General features: G+C 38.5%; 1 protein-coding gene across 2 annotated transcripts in view; it reads left to right on the top strand.

Moving 5' to 3' along the window:
- Positions 1-23,320, top strand: part of EIF2AK3 (eukaryotic translation initiation factor 2 alpha kinase 3) — a 44,685-nt gene extending 21,365 nt beyond the window's left edge. Inside the window, exons 3-17 of one of the 2 annotated variants that reach the window (XM_069796461.1) lie at positions 482-676; positions 2,617-2,747; positions 4,828-5,062; positions 5,331-5,493; positions 6,818-6,955; positions 7,469-7,591; positions 8,189-8,409; positions 8,757-8,869; positions 9,914-10,036; positions 11,297-11,446; positions 12,466-13,231; positions 17,781-17,948; positions 18,505-18,606; positions 20,972-21,034; positions 22,121-23,320. In XM_069796461.1, coding sequence (XP_069652562.1) covers positions 482-676; positions 2,617-2,747; positions 4,828-5,062; positions 5,331-5,493; positions 6,818-6,955; positions 7,469-7,591; positions 8,189-8,409; positions 8,757-8,869; positions 9,914-10,036; positions 11,297-11,446; positions 12,466-13,231; positions 17,781-17,948; positions 18,505-18,606; positions 20,972-21,034; positions 22,121-22,297 — 2,868 coding nt within the window. In that variant the 3' untranslated portion in view covers positions 22,298-23,320. The remainder of the gene's footprint in view (positions 1-481; positions 677-2,616; positions 2,748-4,827; positions 5,063-5,330; positions 5,494-6,817; positions 6,956-7,468; positions 7,592-8,188; positions 8,410-8,756; positions 8,870-9,913; positions 10,037-11,296; positions 11,447-12,465; positions 13,232-17,780; positions 17,949-18,504; positions 18,607-20,971; positions 21,035-22,120) is intronic. The other variant, XM_069796471.1, reaches the window with a different exon arrangement.
- Positions 23,321-24,411: the final 1,091 nt, after the last annotated feature.

The raw sequence follows: 24,411 nt of genomic DNA, 5'->3' as shown, positions 1-24,411 counted from the left end.
GATTGATTCTGTGTTTAGCAGCAAACTAGCTCCAGAAAAAAAAACACAATGAAGTAGAACTTTACCTACAATGCCAGTGTCTTGAAACTACACAAATAATCTGCAAAACTTGCACTTTAACCAGTGACTGTCTCTTCAAGAATGCTTCTCCCAGTATTATATTTTCTACAGTTTGGATTAATACTAATCTATCAACTGATTGAGCTATAAAATATTTTGCTTAAAGTGGAAGAAGTGTCACATGCTGAACTGTTTTTTAGTTAAGAATACTGAAATATGGATTTGATTTGAATGCCTGAAAGTTTTCTGTCTTCAGTATAACTTTGAAAAATAAGACTCTGGGATACAAAACCATAAAATAGGATACTGGAATATAATGCACTGTACTTGTTTATACAGCATTTCTGTTTCCATTTGTGATCTGTGTGTTTTGATAAAATTGTGGTTAAATGGTAGCTAACCTTCAATTCAATTATTTTAGGTATTTGGAAATAAGATGATAATCCCTTCCTTGGATGGGGACCTTTTCCAGTGGGATCGGGATCGAGAGAGCATGGAAGCGGTTCCTTTCACAGTTGAATCTCTTCTCGAGTCATCCTACAAATTTGGCGAGGATGTTGTCTTAGTTGGGGGAAAGTCTTTGACGACCTATGGGCTGAGCTCATACTCAGGGAAGGTAAGAGCCTGAAAAGTTGCCTTCTGGGTGTGTGTTTCAAGCACTGCCTTGCAAATAGGTTGCTCTTGAGATTGAAACTGCAGTACAACTTAAGTGTACAACTGTGTGGCACAAAAGAGCAGAATCTGAGTTTTCTGGGCAACAGCTGCAGTGGGCTGGAGTAAGGCTAACAGCTGGTGCAGTTAGATGGTATGGCTGAGCCCCCACTGCAATCTTCTCCTGCCTGTGAGCTCCTGCTGTATCCCCTGTGCTGGCTTTAACACTTGTCTCCCACTTTGCTAAGTTGATTCAACTTGCTAACCCAACAGAAAACTGTTCGCTTTTTATTGGGTTAGTTTTGTGCTGGGTTAGCTGTAGCCAGCTCAGCAAGGGGTTGGGGAGTGCCAGAGCTAGCACAAGGGAAGGGACGGGGTGGTTGTGACCAGAGGTGAGTGAGGGGAGAAAAGAGGGATGACCCCTTTCTCTACTGAGCTGGGAGAGGAGTTCAGCTTGATCATATAGCTCTGCTTGATCTTTGCTGTTCAGCTTAACTGCATATCAAAGAAGGCTTTAAGTGACACACTTGTTTCACAACTAATTTCAGATTTTTCAGAACTAATGAGAGATAGCTGGTTGAAAACAAGAAAAACATTCAACATAAGCAAAAGTTTAAGACTTGTAGTTGTTTTCAGTGAGTTTACTATCTCCAAAAACTTAAGTTGAAAACTACTTGCTATCTGACTAGTTCAGAACGTATTTTTCTTCCAAAATCCATTGGTTAAAAGTTGTGTATTTTGAAAAAACACGGAAGGAAAAAAGGCTAGAAAAAGCACAGGAATTGCATTATTCAGAGTCCTAGAACTGACATCTCTCTCCCCCTCATTAGTGTCAGATGTCATTAAAATGCTTGTAGAAACTTTGTGTAGTGAAGAACAGACATCTGCTAAATCAGAAATGTTGGTGCATTTCAAAACAAGTTAAAAAGTTTCAGAACTATTAAACTTCCAATGTTTGTTTTCCACAAAATCAGGTTTTTCATTTTTACCATACATTTTAATGTAAAACACTTCTATGGCATGGTGTAGAGTAGTCAGTAGTGATAAAGAGCATAGATCCAAAACAAAAGTTAATGAAATCATTTTGATTTCCTCATTGATAGCAGAGGGCACTATGCACCAACAGACTGCTCCTCCCCCAGTGTTCAAGAAGTGGAAATTTCAGTTTCTGCTTTGATTCCTGGCTTATGCTCACAGTAGCAAAGGTGCTTCATACAGGAAATAGTTCCTTACTCTTCCTCGTTAAGAGTTTGGGCAGTCTGTTGTCTTTGGCAGTATGATGTTGATTCAGACTTTCTGAAAGTGTGTTCAACTTCCTTTTCAAAATACAGTTGCCCATATAATACAAATTCTGTTCAAGATCGGGACTCTTGCAAAGTCTGTGTCACTGTGAGAGTTAAATAAGGTCTTCTTTCCCATTTAATAGCTGGCAAGGCAAAGGTGTAAGGCTCTGAACTATTTTATATAAATCGATAGTACTTCATTTGAAGCTAATAGAGTTATGCTGAGACAAATGTGGCACGAAAGCAGAATTATACTGTGGGTCTTGTAGGAATGTTCTCTTGATGTCCATAGAAATGGTGGGAAAAGAGAGAGTTAAGATTTCTTTCTGTTAGAAGTAGGCATACGTGCAAAATACAGTCAAAAGGTAGTCAAAATAGCCCAAACTGTAGACTTACTAGAATCTTTTGAAAATTTGAGTTCTGAAAAGTCCTTATCTCTTAAACCAGGCTTTTCAACATCCCTCAAGTTGAGCATCTAAAATCACGGAGCTCCAAATAGCCTGTGAGCCAAAAATATGTTGTAAGGATTGTTAGCTTTGAATACTGCTGTTGATTACATTTATTTGTCTTGAAGTTCTTCAGAACTTCAAAGCATGTGCAAGTCTCTTGCCTTATCCCTTAGGTGAAGTACATCTGCTCAGCTATGGGCTGTCGCCGGTGGGATGACGATGAAACAGAGCAGGAAGAGACACTCCTATTACACCGAACCCAGAAAACAGTCCGTGCTGTTGGACCACGCAGTGGCAATGAAAAGTAAGCATAAGAATTGTTCAGAAACAATCCAATAGAGATAAGTTCTTAATACGTAATGTTTTAAGGGTTTTACCTTCTTTTTACTCTCATTAGTGTAGGAATTGCACAAGGGAGTTTAGATTGTTAACTAAAGGAATGCACCAGGCTGTTGGCTAGGATCTAACCCCTTTGCTCTTCATTGCTTTTGAAAAATGTCTTGAACTTCAGTTTTATAGATGATCAGACAGAAAAGATGTGCACATATGTATTCCCTCTAAATCAAATGAAAATTGTTTTCCTTGTCCTTGCATATGTCAAAAGAGTTTGTCACTGCTTTACTGCACAAGGCAAATGTCACTAATATTTGTTCCAACTGTTGATTTTTGTACAAAAGGAGACAGTTTAAAAGTCTTCTTATGACCTACTGATTCACTTTTAAGTTCTTTACCTACTCACGGTAACTGTCGCTGTTTTTTTCATACTTGATGTCTTTAGCTTTCATTTTAAGTTGATATTTTAAAACGTCATCAGTCTTACTTTTAAAAAAGTCCCATTCTTAAATCTACTTTGTTCATTTCATAACGTAGGTGGTCTGTTCTTTACAAGCTGTAGAAACTGGTTCAGTCTGTGACTTTCCTAATGCTGTCACATTGAAGTTTTAATACATCAAGATTTCTATAAAAACACAGACATGTATTCTACTAAAAAAAACCCCAAACAACTCCCACTTCATAAAATACAAGTCTAAAAGGCTGGTTGCCATACATAGATACAATAGCTGCCCAACAATTTAGTGGAGAACTAGTTATTCCCTGTTCGCCTGCTCCCTCTTCTGTTTGCAGCAGGATTTGACAGGTTGTGCATCCGTAGTCTATCAGAGAGAACCTAATTAGAACTCCAATAGATTAGCAGATCAGATGTCTGAAAAGAGAAATCTTGGGTTCCGCAGTTCTTGGAGACTGATACTGGCAGGGAGAGGTATGTTATAAAAACATACTTTTTCCTTCATACATCTCTTTCAAAAATATAGTATGGCATCTTGAGCACCAGAATCTTCCTGTCTTTGTAGTCAGAAACAGAGGTGCTTTCCTGGTGACATGGTATGGCTGCTGTGGAGTTTATAGGATAGATCTGGGTTTTTAATCCAGAGAAAGAAAAATTTTTAATAGATCAACTGAGTATATAAAATATGCCAAACTTTTACCATAAGGTTGTAAATTCTTTAAGGAGACAGTTTGGGCTCCTGGTGGTTGCCAGACTGGCCCTAAGAAACTTTGGGTACCAAACATACTGCTCAGGAAATGTTTTCCCCCTTCTTGCTGTTGGAGACACAAACTTGCAATCCTTTCCCTTCTGTATCTTCTCTACAGCGTTGGTCTATATCATGGAAAAAGGAAAATAATTATTCTTTCTCTTTCTGAAAATGATTTTCAGTTTCTGCCCTAATTTGTTGGTTTACAAAAATTAAAGAGCTTTTGGCTCTGCAAGACAACTCTGTGTTACTTACTCAGTTGTCTTTTTTCGGTGTTAACCTATGGGACATGAGCAGTCCTGGTTTCATGAAGTACCAGTCAAAGAAATCCTGTGTTAGGTTGTGTGTGGGATTAAAAAAAAGGCAAAAAAAAAAAAAAAAGGCATTGTCCCTCCCTCAGCTTGAAAAACCTTACGTTTCAAATTAAATCCGCTTTATTAATGAAGAGATACATGTCTTGTGTAGAAAGCTGCTTCCTAAATGCTTTATACTTGTTGCTTTCATCAGCTAAATAAAGTTTTCCTACTAAACAGACCCAGCTGTACTACTTGATGATTTTAATTGTCCTTTCCATATACTAAACCTCTAATGCCATTGGCCCTACTTCACCAGTTGTTTTCTCAACTCGCCCATCATCATGTTGGGTAAGATTTCTCAGCTTGTTTGGTTTGTGTTCTGGTGTAGCACTCCCCCTCCTGGTACAGCTGTGTTCATCTGACAGTCTGAGTTTAATGTGAAAATGTGGGCCAAATATAGGTAATTCAGTTTAAGAATCTTCTGGACAAGGGATTTGGGACTTCCTTGGAATATGTAAGTTGTTTCTATAAAGTTTTTCTCTTTTTCTTTAAGGTGGAATTTCAGCGTTGGTCACTTTGAGCTGCGCTATGTCCCAGATATTGAAACTAGAGCAGGATATATTGAGAGCAATTTTAAATCAAATATGAACAAGGAAGAAACAAAAATTATTTCGGATGTGGATGAGCAGGAAGCCATGATGAAAGATACAGTGATAAAGGTCTCAGTAGCTGACTGGAAGGTGATGGCTTTTAACAAACAAGGAGGACATCTGGAATGGGAATACCAGGTAGGGGAAAAGACAGAATATTAAATGTTACAAAAGTAGAAGTTTTGCAGCATCATAGATGAGATCTTTCATCTTGGGTTTCAGGTGCTGTCTTTGTAAAGAAGCACACATCTGCTTGTAACTTTTTTTAACTGAAGTTCTGACTTTGAGCTGCTACATCTGTTACAAAAACTAAACCCAAGGAATTTAAGCACATTGTTTAGCATTATTCTTACATAATATCTAGTTAATACAACATTAATTTTCCAGTTACCTCTCTCTTCTTCAGTTTTGCACTCCAATTGCTTCTGCATGGCTGGTTAAGGATGGCAAAGTAATTCCAATCAGTCTATTTGATGACACAAGTTACACTGCGAACAATGAAGTATTGGAAGATGAGGAAGATCTTGTGGAAGCTGCCAGAGGGGCCACAGAATCCAGTGTCTATTTGGGTGAGACACTGACTGCAGCATTTTCTGTAGTAAATGTTATTCTTTTCTCTGTTGAGGTTGTAATAAAGCAGATCTTTCTGTACTGGTAGATTACTGTTAAGAGTTGCTGTAACATGTCCAGTCTGATATTCTGCATAATGAAAGCTGTTAAATTCAACCCACATTGCTTTATAAAGCCCCAAAATTGAGGCTTCAATAACATATATCCTAAAAAAGGCACCTTGACTTGATTTAAAGACTTCAAAAGGTAGAGATATGTTCTCATCTCTTCCTAGCCTGCTCTGGTCATCTTTGCTGTTGTCATTCACAGTTAGAGTTCTGTGTACCCATCTTGGAAATTCTGACAGTTACAGAAGGTACAGCATGCCTTTGGCTATGGCAGAATTTAGTATCTATGACAGTTTAGCCTAAACAGTGATAGTTAAAAGATTGATTTTTTTTTTTTTCCTTTTTTAATTTTTCAAAACCAAAACATTTCAAAACCATAAATCTTTCCCATTTTGATTGATTCTGAAACATTCACTGCTTTGTAGTTTCAGTACATTGGAGATGATTGAAAGTCTTGAAACTTTTAAAGATAGGTTTATAGTTAATAAGGCAGTCTTACTGCTCTGTAAGCAATAAGCAGGATCTCCCTCCAGCACGCTAATTTGTTGCATTCATTTTTTCCTCTACACTGATTATGGTAACTTACCATGAAAAAATTTCAGTTAAGATTTTATGTGGCTAAGTTTTCATCTAGCTGTCAGAATTCATTTGATGTGGTTTGTGACAATTTGAAATAGAGTGGTTCCAGGTCCTTCTTCCTCTCAGCTGTCTCTGGGAGGTAAACGTGCTTTGGTTTTCTAAGACTTTGTTTGCCTTAGCCTTTTTCTATAAGTCTTTACACCTTGTAGCTTTCCTGTTAGTGGTTACACAGATAAAGTATAACACTAGGAAGAAGCCAGGTTGTTCCAGCCTTCCTGGTAATGGCTGTTGAAGAGTAGTCTGTACCAGCATTAACAAGGGTAGGAAGTTTGAAAGAAGTCTTACCTATGCAAAGCCCAAGCTCTTTATAGCTCTTAAAAACTGCCGGCATTTTTCTGTAGCACCGGCTCTCCAACAGTGAAAACGAGATGTCCTGGTCTCTTGCTTTTCTAGAACAGAGGGAACATATTACTGGAATTCGTCCAGCCTAGCAATCAGAATCAGTATCGCAGATTCTCAGAATATAAAGAAACGTTTTCAGAAATGTTTTTAACCATGTATTTTAACTGGGCAATTTTATTCAGGAGTGAAGAGAATGAGATCTTAAGACTAATATGCTCTCTGGTTTATTACTTAGGTATGTACAGGGGCCAGTTGTATCTTCAGTCATCAGTCAGAATTTCTGAGAAATTCCCAACCAACCCAAAGGCTCTGGAATCCAGGAACGATAATGCAATTATTCCTCTCCCCAAAGTCAAATGGAAACCTTTAATCCGTAAGTAACAATTCAGAGTTTCATATACTGTCTTAGCTCTGAAAAGACAGGACATCTTTCTGATTTCCAATATGTTTCAAACTAGTCTAATGTTTCCAGCTGTAAACCAGTTCAGGAACTATCTCTGTGCTTTATTAATTGTTTAATTTTTTTCTAATTAAATGTTTAATGTCTGCTTTCTTTTAGTATGGATTTGACAGGGTCTTTTTTAGTAATGAAGTGTTGGGTCTTCTAAATCAAATTTTTCAACAAAAAGAAGTAGTTTTTTGCAGCGATGTGAATATGAGTGAATTGACTTGTCCAAAACTAGTATTTTGGTAAGGGGGAGAGGTGTTAAGTAACTGTTACCTTAAAATACCCTTCTTAATGTTTCCTTGGATTAATTTCGGTTCTTGTGATCTGGTCCAAGAGATGTTTTCTAAGATTATGCAATTGGAGTTCTCATTAAATTAATAAAAGAACAGAATTTTTGTAACAATTCAGCTCAGAAAATTGTGTCATTTGTATGCTTAGATTCTCCTTCCAGGACTCCAGTGTTGGTGGGGTCTGATGAGTTTGATAAGTGTCTCAGCAATGACAAGTATTCTCACGAAGAGTACAGTAATGGAGCACTTTCAGTCCTGCAGTATCCATATGGTAGGTGGAAGTTCCAAATTTTGAACTGTTTCAAATAGCCAGGTTTGCCCATTTATTATCTGTGAAATTCAATAAATGGCCATATGTTTGATCTTAAATATGTGTATTTTTTCAACATTTAATGAACTGGGAAATTATTGCCCAAACTAGGATTTCCAAATTGCGGTGTATGTACAATTAGTGCCACACAAAGCACTTCTGAGTGCCAGAAATTCCTACTGCAGAGGTATTGTGTGTACTGCCATTGCCACTGATAGTTGGTCCGAGCGGAAAAAGCTTGTGAATTATTTTTTTCAGAATTTGCTAACAGTGCTAGAGACTCAGCCTGGAGGTATAGAGTTTTCCATATGGAAGATACTCTGGTTTAAAACTATCAGTGGTCAGGCCTTCTGAAGTAGTAAACTTTGATGGGAGGCCTAGTTGCCATGGAGTCCACAACCTTGATTAACTGAATTTGCTTATGTGCCATTTAAAATCATGGAGCATGCAAACAAAAATACCATGTGTCTCTTGAGGAAACCTATTAATGAGAAGACAAAATTGTTTTGTAATTACCTGCAAATAAACCTATGCCCTCTTTCTGTCTTTTATACACAGATAATGGTTATTACTTACCCTACTACAAGAGAGAGAGAAATAAACGTAGCACCCAGATCACTGTCAGATTTTTTGATGATACAAATTACAAAAACATTCGCAAAAAAGATCCTGTTCTTCTGCTTCACTGGTGGAAAGAAATTGTTGGCACCATTGTATTTTGCATTGTGGCCACAACTTTTATTGTACGCAAACTCTTCCATCCCCATCCTTACAGCAGAGTAAGTATTTTTTTTCTGAATACAGAAGGTGTTATTCTAGCCTATTCTTTCGGTTTTGAGTCTGCAATGAGTAGTATTAATAAGTTAATAACTAATGAGATAACAAAATCAAAAGTCTAAATTTATTCTTTAATCTATCTGTGAAGGCTGTCAGCTGCCATGTACAATTTGCTTGACTGCTTCAGCAAGCAGATTAGACTGCTTCAACCTTATCTGACGTCTCTGGAGATATTTACACTGAAATTATCAAATGTCATATCTAGGGTTACAAACTGGTCTCAAGTACTCAAGGAGTTGAATTTTTTTGTTTGTTTGGTTTTTGTTCTTGTTTTGGTAACCTTTGTTAGCTGCGGAAGGAATCTGAAACACAGTGTCAGACTGATAGTAAATATGAGCCCACTTGTGGAGATGTTAAAGACAGCAGCTGGAGTGATGTCAAGAACTCTGGATACGTGTCAAGGTGAGCTCAGTTCAACGCAACATGTACAGGGTTTTCAGTCAGTGTGACAACTAATACTATCTGGAGGAAAAAGTAGGTGTTCACTTGTTCTTACCTGTCCTAGTCCTCTGATTTCGCAGGATAATCGGCAACTGACACAACCCTGTCACCCCATTACTGATGGGAGATTGCCGTTAACGATAAGTCTAAGCAGTCTTGGAGAGTCTACAGGATACCTGTGATCAGGAACATTGCTCTCGTATTTCCTGCTGATATGTGAAATGGAAGATTGATTCTTGAAGGTCTCAATCAGTCTTTACTCCCTCTGTTTCTGTGTTTATGGATTAAAGCAGAGAAAGGCAATTGCAGATGGAAACTGATGATGTTTTATATACTCTGCAGAAAAAGCAGACTATATTTGGAACAAACCTTTGTTGCTGTTACGAAGGAGTTGGTTAAGACAGAAGGGTGTGTAGGGCCGTGTCATGGTACTCTGAAGAAAATGTGACTATTTCCTGTACATTTGTAACTCCCTGAAAGTAAGAACTAGAGTATTTAAAATGAGGAAGAATAAGATAGTGAGATTTAAGAACAGTGATGTTTCGGAAGGGATGCTTAGAGGGACTAGTTGCAAAAGTAGTTATTTGGGGTGGGGTTAAAGGCAAATCATGACTTAGAAAATACTTAGCTGTCACCACCTAGTTTGGGTATAGAAACTTGGGTTACAGATTCAAGGTCCATGATCCAGTAAGCATGCAACCTGATATTCTGAAAGACTTCCTTGGTTTGTTGTGTGCATGCATAATGGATCTTGCTGGGTTGTGATACACACTGTGCATAATCAGCAACTGTCCATTTCACAAATAGGTAACCATCCGATTGCCTCAGTGGGTGAGCAGGGAAAAAAGATAAGAAACGCTTTGAGTTGTTCATGGTGTTTTGCCTGTACAGAAATATTTTACTCTTAGTCATAAATTATTTTTTAAATGACTTTATACTAATGTATTTTTCTCCTCTATCCTCCCTCCATTCTTCTGTCCCTTCCTCACACCCTTTTCATCCCAGATACCTGACAGATTTTGAACCAATTCAGTGTCTGGGTCGTGGAGGTTTTGGAGTAGTTTTTGAAGCCAGAAATAAAGTGGATGACTGCAACTATGCTATCAAACGTATCCGTTTACCTAACAGGTAATGAATGAGCTTGTTGCAATATAGGAGGAGTAATGAACTGAATGGTGGGATCCCATCCTACACTGAACCATCTGTTCCTGAACTGATTTCCCAGATACTACATTAGGATGAATGACATACTTTTTAATGGGGGGGCTGACTTAGTTTTGGCATCAAGAATTTGGCATATGTAACCGCAGCAGAAGGGTGACCTGCTTGGCTAAAATACTTGCATAGCAGGACCCTTGTGAGGATGCTGTGGCTACATGGGAACTCCTTTGATTTCCTTGATGAATAGAGCGTTTGATAACAGGACCAGTTATTTGTAGCGCTGTTAATTTGCCTCTCTCCTTCCTCTCCTTACCTCTCCTACTCCACCTTCTCTTTCTTTTCTCTCTCCTTCACCAGCTTTTCTGACTCCATTTGTCCATTTGTTTCATTTTCTGGTCCCACAACCCCTACCTTTTCTTTCAGTCATAGGTGGTCAAGCCATGCTGCTGAATTACCCTACACAGAGCTTGCAGCAGTTCCTTTTAGTGGGAGATGGGAGACACTGCTTCTGGAAATCTCAAGTTAGAACAGCAACAGGCAGGCCAGTAGAGGGAGGGGGTAAAGCTATGAAATCTAGAATTACTATTTTTTTGAATGTGTTAAATAAGCGTGACTATTTAAGATTAAAGGTTTTGTTCAGACATTTAAGGTAGCCTAAATTCTTCTTTTTCAAGCATATTCAAACCCATTAAAGAAAACCATCTGACTTCATTTGATCCAGTTATGGTCATATGAAGAGAGATTATTTACTTCAATAACATACCAGGCTACCTGCTTTCCTGTCCATAGAATGGAGATAGTATTTATGCAGTCTCCTTACATTATGCCAATTAAAAAAGAAATACTGAGGTATTACTGTCTGTCTTCTTTTGTGTCAGTGTCTTCTACATCCCTGTAGAATATTGCTGTTAGTGGTCTTTTTTCTATCCTTGTAAACAGTTGAGAGCAAGATGAACCTTTTCTTCTCAGTTTTGCTGCCTGTAATTATTAGAAAAGGGATAACTAAATACTTAGCCGTTATGAGCGCATACTGCTCCTCCGCACTTCTAACCTAAAGGAGTTACTCTGGGGAATTTAAGACATATCTGTCTTTTGTTGTGAAGAGCAATACTACTGGCCTGGTTTATACTGGGCTAGCTTTGATTAAATTCCTTTGCAGAAATTTCTGTACTATGCTGTTGCTTTATGTGACCATGTCTCTGTCGTTCTCCTCACCCCAAATTGTAGGGAGCTGGCTCGTGAAAAGGTGATGCGGGAAGTCAAAGCGTTAGCTAAACTTGAGCATCCAGGTATTGTTCGGTATTTTAACGCGTGGCTGGAAGCTCCACCTGAGAGATGGCAGGAAAAGATGGATGAACAGTGGTTAAAAGATGAAAGGTAACTCGTGGGTTTTTTTAACAACTGAATTTGAGATTGTACATCAACACAGAATGGGAGAACTGGTAGATGATCCAGGAAGATGGAGAGGCTATGTAGGAAAGAGATGGTTATTAACTTAGCCTGTCAACTTTTCAATTGAACAAGGTAAAAATGTATCACACTTGTGCGTGGTGTCTTTTGATTGAGTCCTCTGTTGTGTAAGGTCCTTCTTTCACTTAGGAAACATCTTGTACTTCTTAATTTAACTTCTGTAATTGAATCTTTGGGTGGTTGGAAGGTTGGAGCATTGCTACTGTGATTCAATTTTAAACTTTGGCATCTTTGTCCTCTTTGTTTCTTTCCACTGCTTTCCTCCTCTTTGTTGTCTTGGTTTAGATGGATCTGATTCAGTACTGCAATGCTTCAATGAATTTATTTCAGCAGAAATATGTGAGGGATAATCAGAGTGACAATTTATAAAGCTTGGTAGAAGTAGATTAAAAATGGAAAATTAGATAAAGGAGTTAGAGGATGTTAAGAGAAAGGAAAAAGCGGGTGTATGTTAGCATTTAAAGAATGAGGCCTAATACAAGACTATTTAGTGGTCTCATAATAACATCTTAACATGCCTAACAATTTTTAGAATCTAGCGACCTTTATATTTCAGGCATCAAATTACCATTTCACAGCTGTAATTCTTCCAAGGCACTTTAAATAGTTATTGCAATGCATGTTCTAAAGGACTGAATTTTTTCAAGCTGAAGATGAGCCTGATTGCACATTGGGAATCCAGGCAGTAGAGCTTGCTAATTTTTCCTTTTATCAACACTCTTGTCTCAGTGAGAAAACATCATCCTTGCTAAGAAAAATGGATTCTAAATCCTGGTTATTAGTGATTCCCACACTTGGGTAGTCATTTACGATTATGGTATGACACAGTTCTCAGAGATAGCAGTTGTTAAAACCTGGGCTTCTGAAAATGCATTTCTGGTGGAATGAAGTTCTGTAATATTGATCTCTCGATTTTGTTCTTCTAGCACCGATTGGCCACTCAGTTCTCCCAGTCCGGTGGATGTCCCATCATTTAAGATCAGAACAGAGCCATTTTCTACAAAGGAGCACATTGAAGTTATTGCCACTTCATCGGAAAGGGTAAGGTCCGTAGGAATACCCTGTGGTCAGTCCGATTCATCTGGAAGCCAGTTTTCTCCTCTGGAATTTTCTGCCATGGACAACAGGGACAACCAGTCAGAAGATCCGCTATTAAACCTTCAGGACAGTGTCCTTACAGGCTGTGATGTAGAAGACAGTACTATCAATAATAATGAGCTGGATCACTCCTTGGAAATTTGCTCTTCAGCTGTTCCTGTTGTACACCTGAGGGAAGGGACCTCCTCTTCTATTGTGTTTGAGGATTCTGGTTGTGGAAATGCTTCTAGTAAGGAGGATAAAGTTGATGTTTCGCATGATGAGAGTCTTCCTGAGGATAAGGCAAAAAGTACAAAGGAATCTGATAACAAGAAGTCTGCTTCAGGAAGTCCCCTCTCTGTTTCTCCACCAAGGCCAACAAGTTTAAGCCTGGACCTTTCTAAAAATACTGCAGAAAAAGTCAAGCCCACCTCTCCAAAGGTGTATCTTTACATCCAGATGCAGCTCTGCCGGAAAGAGAACCTTAAAGACTGGATGAGCAGAAGATGCATGATAGAGGAGAGGGAAAGGACAGAGTGTCTGCAGATATTTCTGCAGATAGCTGAAGCAGTTGACTTTCTGCATAGCAAAGGATTAATGCACAGGGATCTCAAGGTTTGTATTCTTAGTTTCTGTAGGAAATGTGTTGGTTTTTTGGTTTTTTGTTTTTTTTTAATTTATTTGTTGGCATGATCGTCACTGAATGCCTGAGCTTTCCAAATTCTGGTTGTAACTAGTTAGTTATCTCACTGGCTGTGTCTTATAGGCAAATTTTTTTGGTTTAGTACTGTGAGATTATCTTTGGAGCTATTGTAACTTGAATTATTTGTGCCCAAAGCATCATACAAAAGTCTCTGGTGCTGAAACACATGGACTGACTCAAATGTCATCACAGGGTAACTGTCCCTCCACTGCATTACAAACTTGAGCATCAGCAATTCCAAATTTGGCTGCTCCTAATAGAGCAGTGCCAGGCTGTTTTAGCTCAGTGTCAAGTTCTGCTTCAAACTGACAGATCATGAGTGTGTGGATACAGGTAAAATTTTTTTTGGGGGGGGAGTAATATGGCACTGGAGACAAATCCTGCAAAAATAGTTGACTCTTATCAGTGACCTCAACATGGGTGTTAAAAAAGCTGAGTTAACATATCTACAATAATCTGGAAGTGCAGTGCTCCAGGAAATAAACATTAATCATTCATTATTGCAATTAAAGTTTTTCTTACAGCAAGACTTCTTATACCTGGCACAGATCAGTTGCATTTGTTTTATGGCATTTTTAATTCAGGTTCTTTATACGGGGTTGTTCATTGCTGAACTGTGTGGCAGAGAAAGCTATTTTGGATCCTGTTCTACAGTTTCAAGTGAAGCAGATAATTGGCAGTGTTAAGTTTACGGGTGGAATTGATGATCTTAAAGGTCTTTTCTAACCTAAATGATTCTATGATTCTAATTCTGGTATTTTCCTCCTTCTTTATGTAGCAATACTGCCTAGGAGCAGTAGCATTACTCCTGGTTGGAGGAAGTAAAAACTAAGTTATTACTGCTCTAGGATTGAAATGTAAACTGTCCTGGAGTTGAATTCCAAGTCAGTGCCAACTATCACAATGTAGCTTTCTGAAGAATTCAATCTTTTTAGCATCCGATAGCATCCAAACAGTTAAGACTGGGAAAGGTGATTTTCACTTCCTGGTGTTTAACATTAACTGAAGTCACGAGTAACTTTTCGTAGCTTTTCTTTCGTTTTTGCTTCTGATACTATGTTAGTGCCTAATATTGCTGGAACTTTTAGCACTGGAAGTGTCAGTATGTGTTATCAAATACCAGAATTTAATTAAAGAGCCCAGGTGAAGTTAGTCTTAGTATTATAAGCTTTGAGAAATGGATTGCTTTTGCCAAACAGTGGAGAGGCGGTTCCGGTTTCTCTTTGCTTATTTGAGGAGGCATTAATACCTACCTCAATGGAGTTAAATACTGAAATGATTATAACCATTGTTGTAGCTTCTTGGATGGTAATCATTTGGTATCAATAGAAACAAAAGATGAAAATGCCATCTCAGATGTGGCAGTAAGAGGGGAGTCAAATTCAGTAACACTGAAGGGATATGTCAAAGTTGGAAAAACTCATGAACCCATCCAAGTATTTTCTTTCCCATCAGCATTAAGCAATTACCTTGAACCAGTTATCTGAAAAATCTTCAGTGCTTGAGAAACTGACCAGAAAAGTAATTAAATCCCTACACTAATATGTTGCTAGACATGTTAATTAGTAACCTTTCTTAACAATGCTGTCAGTTGTAACTCTCTACAGTCTTTACTGAGATCACTGTTCAGTAAAGCTTATGTAGATCTTCCCTTAAAGCTGTATTAGTCTTAATCAGCGGTTGTGTAGCGTTTTGTTGGAACATCTTAGAAGTCAATGTTGGCAGCAATTTGAACAAGAGATTTCATTTTGTTTACCTGGTATAAACAACTTGGAAAGGCTCTCCCTGAACGCACAACTTCCTGCTTCAGAAAATTTCCCATGCGTGTATAGATGTTATTCTTGGATCCTGGAAGTTTGTTTGTCTGTTACGTGTTAATCTGGTCAAAACAACAGCCAATATATTTAATGTTTTTCTGTAACTTTCAGAAGCTCCTAGGAACATATCTCACCTAATCTTTTAATTTGTCCAAGAGACTAGTCATGCAACTCTAAGTTCGTGCCAGCACTAATAAGCAAATAACCTGCAAAGATGTTTTCTTTGCTACAGGCAGAGCTACCTGATAGCAGAGGCCAGTTCTTGCTCCCATTGGCACCAGCAAAAACTCATTGACCTATGTGAAAATAAATTTGTATGCATGCATATTAAAAGATTCAAGAAGATCTTTTAAATATTTTACATCAACAGTGCACACTGAGATGCATTGATGAGGCTCCTACTAATCAGAGATACCATAATGACAAGATGGCAGGAATTTAGGTAGGCAAGTGAATAGGTCACAGTTCAAATTCTTTTGGAGAAAATCAAGTACAGAAACAGAAGTCTGTCTGTGAAGTGAATTTACTGTTATTCCCAGGATAAGTTGTCGGTCATGCTTGACAGCTTAAAAGAAATTATGAGTTCCACAGAACTGCAAGAACAGTCTTAGATACATTTCGCAGCATTAATTGAATTAAACAGTAGTCTTCCAGATGTGAGTTGCTTGTTCATATCTGTGAAGAAAATGGGAATTCTTATTCTGATTGAAGAATCTGGAGAGAAATTTCTTTGTGCAAGTGGCAAGATAACTAAACTAGAGAGTGGTTGTAGTTGTATTCTTCTGATTTAAATCAAAACTGTGCATCTGCCTTAGACTTCCTCTTTCCGAATGTGGACTTGATGGCTTATTTTTGCTGACAGTTTCCGATAGCAGAGAGGCCATTCTCCTTAATTTGTAGAAACTATACGCCAGCCCATTCAGAGACAGCCTGTTTTCAGCCAGAGAAGTACAAGAAATAAAACTTGCTGTTAAGAAGCGTTTTGCTCTGTAAAGCAAGACAGATCTTGTTGACTTCTTGTATGTTTATTGGAGGAGGAGGGGAATGGAGATCAAGGCAATGGGATACAAATCCCTAATGGAGACGTTTGTGCCTTGAGCGTTAAAAATCTGATGCAGAGATTTTTGACAACGTGGGTGTGCAATCAGAGGGTGGGTGCCGTATAAATGCTTCAGAGAGAGCCTGGAGACGCCATCGGTTTACAGGGTAGTAGTTTTTGTGCACTAACTGAACAGTGACTCCAAAGGGCGTGACGTTCATTACAGGAAAATATAGCGGGAGATAAGACCTGGCTCAGAAGGCAGTTTTAGAGGCAGGATGTGGGCACTGTGGAACTAACAAGTTATATCTAACTGTTTCTGTAGTGCTTATCTCAGAGCTGTCTGTTGCTTAAAAAAAAAACAAGAAGCCTTTTTTCTGTCTTATTTCTCTCTTGCACAGAGTGGGTTTGTCCTTAAATGAGGAAGTCGGGTGGACTTTGAAATAGGTCAGCTTTGTAGTCCTTTAATCTTGTGGAAAAATATTGCCCTCTGTCTGTCTGCTTCCTCCTGTTCCAGGACTTGCATCAACAAAGCATGGACCATGTTCTCCCACCCTTGAAGGTCCAGGAGCTCTGAGAGGAGCTTGCCCAGCACCACCTGCCTCTTTACCATGCGTCAGCCCTTTCCCCGTACATAATCCTGCTGCTTCTTCCCCCTTGCAGGATCAGTCTGTTCTTCTCCCAAAACTGTGTGTCTGTCTGTATTTGTAACTGAGGCGGAGCAATACTACTGGTCTGGTTTATACTGGGCTATGTTTCAAAGAAATAATCATTCGTCTGGTGTGTGCTATTCTATCAGCCAGGTATTCTATCAAGAGATGCAAATCTCTTGAAAAACCATCTGAGATAGGTACCTTTAGCGAGGGGGCGTCTCAGTTCCAGCCTCTTTTATCAGTAGGTTAAGCCAAGGATGGCGGTACTTGGCAAACAAGCAAAAGGAGAGTTAAGCCAAATGGTCACTGGTGCTGCTCTTGTGAATTGCAAAGTTCTTAATTAAACTTCTGTCAAAAATAAACTTGTAATTCTGTTATGCAAACAGCTATTCCCACAGTTAAACTGCACAGTACCAACTGAAAAGGAGATCTTGTTCGTTTTGTTATACTATAAAAAAAAGCAGATCTTGTTCCCAGACTTCTGATGTGTCTATAACTTAAGATGATGTGCTACATGCTGGTTAATAATATGGTGAATGAGTTTAGTACTCGGAGATTAGAATAAAAAAGACTAGGAGTCAGAATTCCAGCATCTGGTGTGAATTTGCCATGTGATGGAGAATTGGATAACTTAGCTGTGCTGTTCCCAACAGCTGCTGACTTTTGTCCGTGTTACTCAACAGACCTATGCAGTGCTAGTAAACCTCTACTGGATGACAAGAAATGAGCAGTTTGTGTTTCAGGAAGGGAGACTGTTTAATGCAAGAGTAATTCCTTTTTCCTGAAGAGCTAAGATTCTTAGCTGGTTCTGCTAACCTTATGTTTAATGAGCATTTTTAGCCTTGACAGCGTGGTTTATCTGAGTTAGAACAAAGTATTGTGTTTACTGAAACACAGAGACTTGTTTATTACTTATATGGTTTTTTTTCTTTTCACCTGTTTGTTTTCTTAGCCTTCCAATATATTTTTCACAATGGATGACATAGTAAAGGTTGGGGATTTTGGACTGGTAACTGCTATGGACCAAGATGAGGAGGAGGAATCGGTACTTACCCCAATGCCAGCTTATGCCAGGCACACAGGACAAGTAGGGACCAAACTCTACATGAGCCCAGAACAGGTTTGTGCTCTCTGCTCTACAGCTGTATCTGGCAGTGCCTGGAAGATGCCTGAACTCCCAGGAGCTCAAAGATCAGGCACTCTTTCTAGTAAATTGCTGCAATCAAATTACTTAAATTCTTTATCACCAAAGTAGAGTTTTGAGCTATATTGAATTCCAAAATTAATATATTTTATATATATATATATATAATTGTAGCAAAAAAGTGGCTAATGATTTGTACTTAGATGCATTCATTTATCATGCTTTTAATGTAGTAGAAAGATAACTGTATAATATTCAATTTAATTGAGCAAGGACACGCTGTTGTGCATGAGGTTTAAGTAAGTTGAAACATTTTGCTTTGAAGTTGGGTCTGCAAAGAGGAGCTGAGGTTCAGGACCTTGCTCAGCCATGCTCATTTGATGAAGTTTGCCAATGTGCCTGTCCTGTAGTTTTCAGCTCTGCACAGGGCTAATCACTTCCATATGTTGACTTGAAAGGGCATTGTTTACGTTGTACATAATTACATACAGTGAGTAGCTTGATTGACCTAACCCTCATTTTGAATTTTCAGATCTGTGGGAACACCTATTCACACAAAGTGGATATCTTTTCTCTGGGACTCATTCTCTTTGAGCTGCTTTACCCTTTCAGCACACAGATGGAGAGAGTCAGGGTATGTATGGTATTGGATTATCCTCAGTTTGATCATTTGTTTAAAATAGCTATTCGCTTGGTGAAACACTTGCAAGAGGTTCTTTTCAGTTTTGAAAAAGCCTTGCAATTAGGAGCACAACTTCTTTATCAGCCTTGTACAGACCCCCTGAATCATTGAAAATAAATTGCAGTCTTCCTAATGTGTGCAGTTGAATTGAGGCCTTAATTTCTTTACAAAGCTCCTCTGTTGTCAAGCCAAGTAAGAGAAACTATTGAACTAGGATATCCAAGAACTCAAGCAACAAATATAGCTTGTGACTTTAAGCCTGCCAGCTTGTTTTTTGTTCAAAAATTGGAACCATGCTGTGCATTTTTATGATTTCTTCCTTCATTTGCATCTGCAGTGCTTCTTTACCCAAAGCATATAGTGAAAAATCGCTTTCCTTTTCCTATAGTAATTCTTAGCTGTGAGTCTCACTTGACTTCAAGCACAATTTTCCCAGTAACTGATGACCTTTATTGCATCAAATGTGAATTTGGGAGGTTTGATGGTGTGTTACAACTCTTCCTTGCTGTTAAAATGCACGTAAGATCCATCTTTCTGAGGAACAAGTTCATAGAGAACAGGGACTACAGCCAGAAAGGTTTTTCCTCTTGTATATGGTGACCAGTGGCCTATGCAGGAAAGGAGTCATTATAGCTTGTGTTTATCATTTATATGTGTTTGGGGGGTTTAAATTCTCATGTGAAGATGGATTCCTTTTAGCAGAGATGTAAGAAGCAACTTGAACCACACCATGAGTGCCGCCTGACCAATTGTTTCACCTATGCTGGTATTGCATTCTCTTGCTTAAAATGCACTGACTTTTTATGGTACATAAGAGCGTAGTCTAGAGGAGGAATGACAGTGCTTAATTTGAACCCCTTGCACTGAAACCAATTTTGGTTTCCCTAAATAGAATCAGTTTTACTGAGACACATAGCCGCTAAAGAGTTATCCTGGATTCTTGAGATTTCCTGCAGCACTGATTATAAGCTTTGCCCTTCCAGTTTCTGTCCTAAGCGTAGAAGCAAAGCAAGTAATCAGAGTGAATCCTAAATTGCATCTAACTCTGATGCTTTACTTCATAAGAGGGTAAAAAGAGTCCCCTAACTTCCAGTGATTTTTCATACCACTCTTTTTGATAAAATCAAAGAAAGCCCCACCTCTTTATTGTCAAGTTCTGGAGTTTACCTACTTTAGTAGTTGTTTCTAAGTTGTTACACTGAAGTTTTTGTAGGCATCAGCATGCACAGCAAGCATTAGCACTTCTTGCTGAAGCAAAACATGCTCTGCCTGACCAGGTAACCCAGCAAATTCTAGGACTCTGTGACAAAGGGCTGGAACAACCCCCAGAGGATGAGGAGTGTGAGCCCTGCCTCTGTGTCAGGCTGTTAGCAGTCAGTCTATGGCAGTGCAATTTATTTCCAAATTAGACGTTTGAAAACAGATCACTAAATGGAGACTGAATTGATAAGAGACGGAGAACACTTTTTTGAAGCATTATATTGTCATAAAACTCAGCTCTCTTGAACAGGAGTTTCACTATTGCCCATCACTATTAACTGGTCAGTTTATACTTTCAGTGGAGTGATAGTGAATTGAATCTTGTTTTAATTTTAGAATTCTTATATTTTGTGCTCATACTTTTGCAAAAGGAGTGTCTTCCTAAAAGAAATTAAGTGCTAAATATTGCGCTAAAAACATGCTAAAATGGGTCATGGATTGCTGGCAATTACAGAACTTAAATTCTTAAGGTAGCCTGCTGCAAATAATTGTGTGCCTGAACGTGGGAAAATTACTGTCACTAGATGGAGCCAATGTGCTTGTTATGGAAGAAACACTGAAGGAGACCAGCTACCTTGTGAGGACGCAGAAATACACAACATGAGCTGCTTTCGGAACTGCTATTAGATAGGCTCCTTAGTCCATAGATGTTAAATAAAGACTAGTGCTTATGCTGTTAAGACAGAGCCAGTCATTTCATGTGTCTTAATACTGGTGTAGATGATCTTGGGGATTATGGGTGGTACACAGATGTGTTGACTTTGTTGAGCCAAAGTGAGAAAGTACAAGTTTGTGTATCTGGCTGACTTAAAACTGCAGAGATCAGAATTCTTGTACCATGACTCCTATTGCAGTCTGTATACCTAGGAAAGCAGCAACTTGCTCATTTAAGTATGTTGTGATTTTTAACCACTAAAGCAAGACTTTAAACCAAGTATTTTTTTCCATCAGGCTGATTTGTTTGCATAGTTTGCATATTTTTTGAAGAGTAATAGAGTAATACTACCAAAGAATGGTATTTTGGAGAAGTTACATGTGTTTTTTAATATTTTTGCAGACCTTAAGCGATGTTAGAAATTTGAAGTTTCCACCATTGTTCACTCAGAAATATGCACAAGAGGTAAGTATATCTGATGCTGTTAATTGTAGCTTTTTCTTTAATGATTGTAGCTTTTTTTTTCTTTGCTTTCCAATTGCTTTGCAGGTAAAAATGGAGAAAAAAAAAAAGTACCTTTTGTGTTATTAAGATGCATTTCTCTATTCCTGTACTTTTCTACATTTCAAAGCTATAACATTACAATAATGTGGATGATGATAACTTTTTGTCACACAGTTCACCTCCAGTAACTATACAATGTTACCTGGCTTCCCTTTGTCACTTGCAGTCACTCATTTCACATACATTCTGACGTGATTTCTTGCAGCAAATCCATATTCACAAAGAGAAAGTGCAGAGTTCTAGACAGGTAAAGGGGAGACCAGACTGCAGGTAGCAGTATGGCCATGGGATCTCACTCCAGGAACTGGATCTCTCAAGTGGGAAACCATATGAGCAAACTGTGCTGTGTTCTTACTAGTCAGATCTTTAAAGTGGTACGGTTGCAGATGAAGAGGTGGTGATGTACAAAACCTGCAAGCTGTTTTCAGGTGTTCATGGTAGCTTCAGACCAGCAGCTAAAGGAGAATAGCCTTTCTTGATTCACAGCTGTAGGCTGCCTGGGGGAATGTGATGTGCTGTACTCAGCTGGAGGAGGACACTAATTCTGATTAAATTTGAGACAAATATTCATACTACCTGTATATTTAAAGGAGAAGGTCTAATTCACTGTGAAGAATTATTGCGTGGCTTAAAACATGGCAGCTTAAACATGGAGCTAAAAATTACTCATAAATTACTTCACATGTTTTAAAAATTTTTTCATTGCAAATAATGTAAAGGTTTTATAACTCTATTGAATCCTCAGTCAGATTTGACTTGCCAAATTGATTGGAGTCCTTGACAGTAAAGACAGTCTAACAGATGCACAGTGATACATTTTCAAATATTTAATGCAATTCTAGCTACTGTGCCAAAGCAGTAATACCCAAATGACTTACAAAGCAGCCGGGGTCATTTTCCACTTGTTCATACAGCCACAATTGAAGTCAGAACATTAAATAAGGGAGAATTTATGAACTGGTTCATGTAACACTTGTTTTCTTTTAGTACACCATGGTGAAGGACATGCTTTCTCCAAGTCCCACTGAAAGACCAGAGGCTGCAGCAATCATTGAAAATCCTGTATTTGAAGACTTGGAACTCCCACCAAAACCAGTGCTTAGGCAGAGGTCACGGACAATGAGTTTATCAGGAAATAAGCATTCCAGACAACCAAGCAAATAACTATCCTCAGGATGACTTCTTCCACTCGGCATGTTTTACAGGGATTGTACAGCAGAAGGATCCTATGATGCAGAATGTCTATCTTGGAAATAGTTTACTTAAAACTTTTTTTGCCATGTTTAATGTATAAGACGTGTTGGACAGATTTTCATTTACTTTGACAGCCAACGAAAGCCAGTAACCACACTTTTCACATTCCATTTTTCTTACCTTAGCTCTCCTAGGTGGATGGGTTCAGCTACTGTGCTTACCAATGCTGTGCTCCATTATCGGTTTTTTGGGTTTATTGGGTTTTTTAGAAGCTTGTAAATGTCAGCTTGCTGGGTAAGTGAGAGATCTGTAACATGTAAATAGAATTAAAATACTGTATTTTTGTAGAGCAAATTACAGTCTCTAAGCCTAGTGAGTATCTATCTGGATCACTTGCTCTTTGGTGAAATTAAGATGATTTTGAAATGAACTATGACTCCATTTTTGTCCCTGGTGGGTAAACTGGGAATCTGCACTATTTTTAAAGCAAAAAATTACCACAGTTGTACATACTGTCACTCTCCATAGCCAGTCATTAGAGGAAATCGTTTCATACTTCTGCACTATAGTAGATCTTAGGGAATGCATTTTATACAGATAAACCTGTAGAGAAAGAAAAGGAGCTTTTTGCCATTAAAAAAAGGGGGTTTTATAGGCAGTGGTTGGAAGAGCCATAGTAAAAATTATGTACGAAAATGTTGTGATTCTGAAAATTTAAACCTAATGAAGTCATACGTGTCGTATGTAATCTTGTAGATTTGTACTTTTTAAAAAAATCAACTGGTAGGCATTTGTGTAATCTGCTAATTTAACTGCCTAATGCCATGCTTTTATTTCTCATTGTAAATATGTTAATTTTTATTTATAAAATACAGAATCAATCCATTTGGGTTGGTGGTGTACAGAATGCACTTGCTATAATTGTTGAGTGCATTAATTATTGTGACTTCTTTCAAGTCTAAATGATTTAATAAACATTTTTATTTATTAAAAAAAAAAATAGTAGTTGCTTCTGTTCAAAGCCTGCATCAGTGCATGCTGCAGATGGCAGCCTTGTGCAGTTGGAACAGGAGGACGGGCACTGCGTTTCTGGAACTTGCTTTGCTTTCCTGTCTCGTACTTGCCACAGCCCACGTGGTGATGCAAAGATGCGTATGCTGCTTGTGAGTGAGATACTATCTGAAGAAAGAAGGGAACTCTGCTCTTCTAAACTTGAGTGGATTATGGAGGCAATCTCAACTGTTAACAGGGAGGGAAGTCTTGAAGGGATAATTCTTACACTGTTAGAACTGTTTTTGCATAAATGCATTTTCCTGTTTTACAGGCTTAAATTTCTGAAGCTGTAGGCTCTGAAATCAGTTTTTAGAAAAGATGCTGGATTCAGATCCTTCTGGGGATCACTGCACTGTGGTGTGACACTACGATTGGCAACTAAACCAGCTGACACTCTGCAGCCTTATGATAAAGCAAAAGTAGATTACAAAGATTGTCTTCCTTCTGCTCTTGGATAACTCTCCTAGATAACCAGCTTGTCCAGTTGAAGCCAGAATGCTGCAGTGAATATTTGGTCAGAAACAGAACTTTGAGTTTAGCTGGGTTAAACCAGAAGACAGTTAAGTGCATACTCTTGCCTTGGATTTCCCTGTTAGCATCAGCTATAAATGCACAGTTAAATGGCCACGTTTGAAGCCTTTCTAGCTTCCCTGCCAGTTCAGTGATTAGAGGTGGAGCACAGGAAATTAAGAATAAGGTATTTTTAACTTGCTCTATATCTGTGCTGGATGTAAGTAGCAGCCCATTCCAAGGGCCCTGCAGCATTTCATTACCAAAAATGGCATACGTGTTCACAGTAGGTGTGTCTACATATTCAGGGGTGTTACGGTTATCCTCAAAGGCATCTATGAATCCTACCCTGTGTGGTGCATGCCCAGCCACATGACCACGCTCAGCTCTTAACTGCCTGTGTCAGTGAGTCTTTGCTTCTCTTAACACTGGATGCTGGAGTGTGTTGCACCTTTCTTTGCTCCTTTTTGCTCCAGGGTTTGACTAAGAAAGTCTTTAACAAGAGAGGTTTTCTTCTGACC

Source organism: Haliaeetus albicilla, chromosome 1 (genome assembly GCF_947461875.1).
Source record: "Haliaeetus albicilla chromosome 1, bHalAlb1.1, whole genome shotgun sequence".
NCBI classification, from domain to species: domain Eukaryota; kingdom Metazoa; phylum Chordata; class Aves; order Accipitriformes; family Accipitridae; genus Haliaeetus; species Haliaeetus albicilla.
Note: the sequence above shows the minus strand (reverse complement) of the source record. Positions and strands in the feature narration are given on the sequence as shown.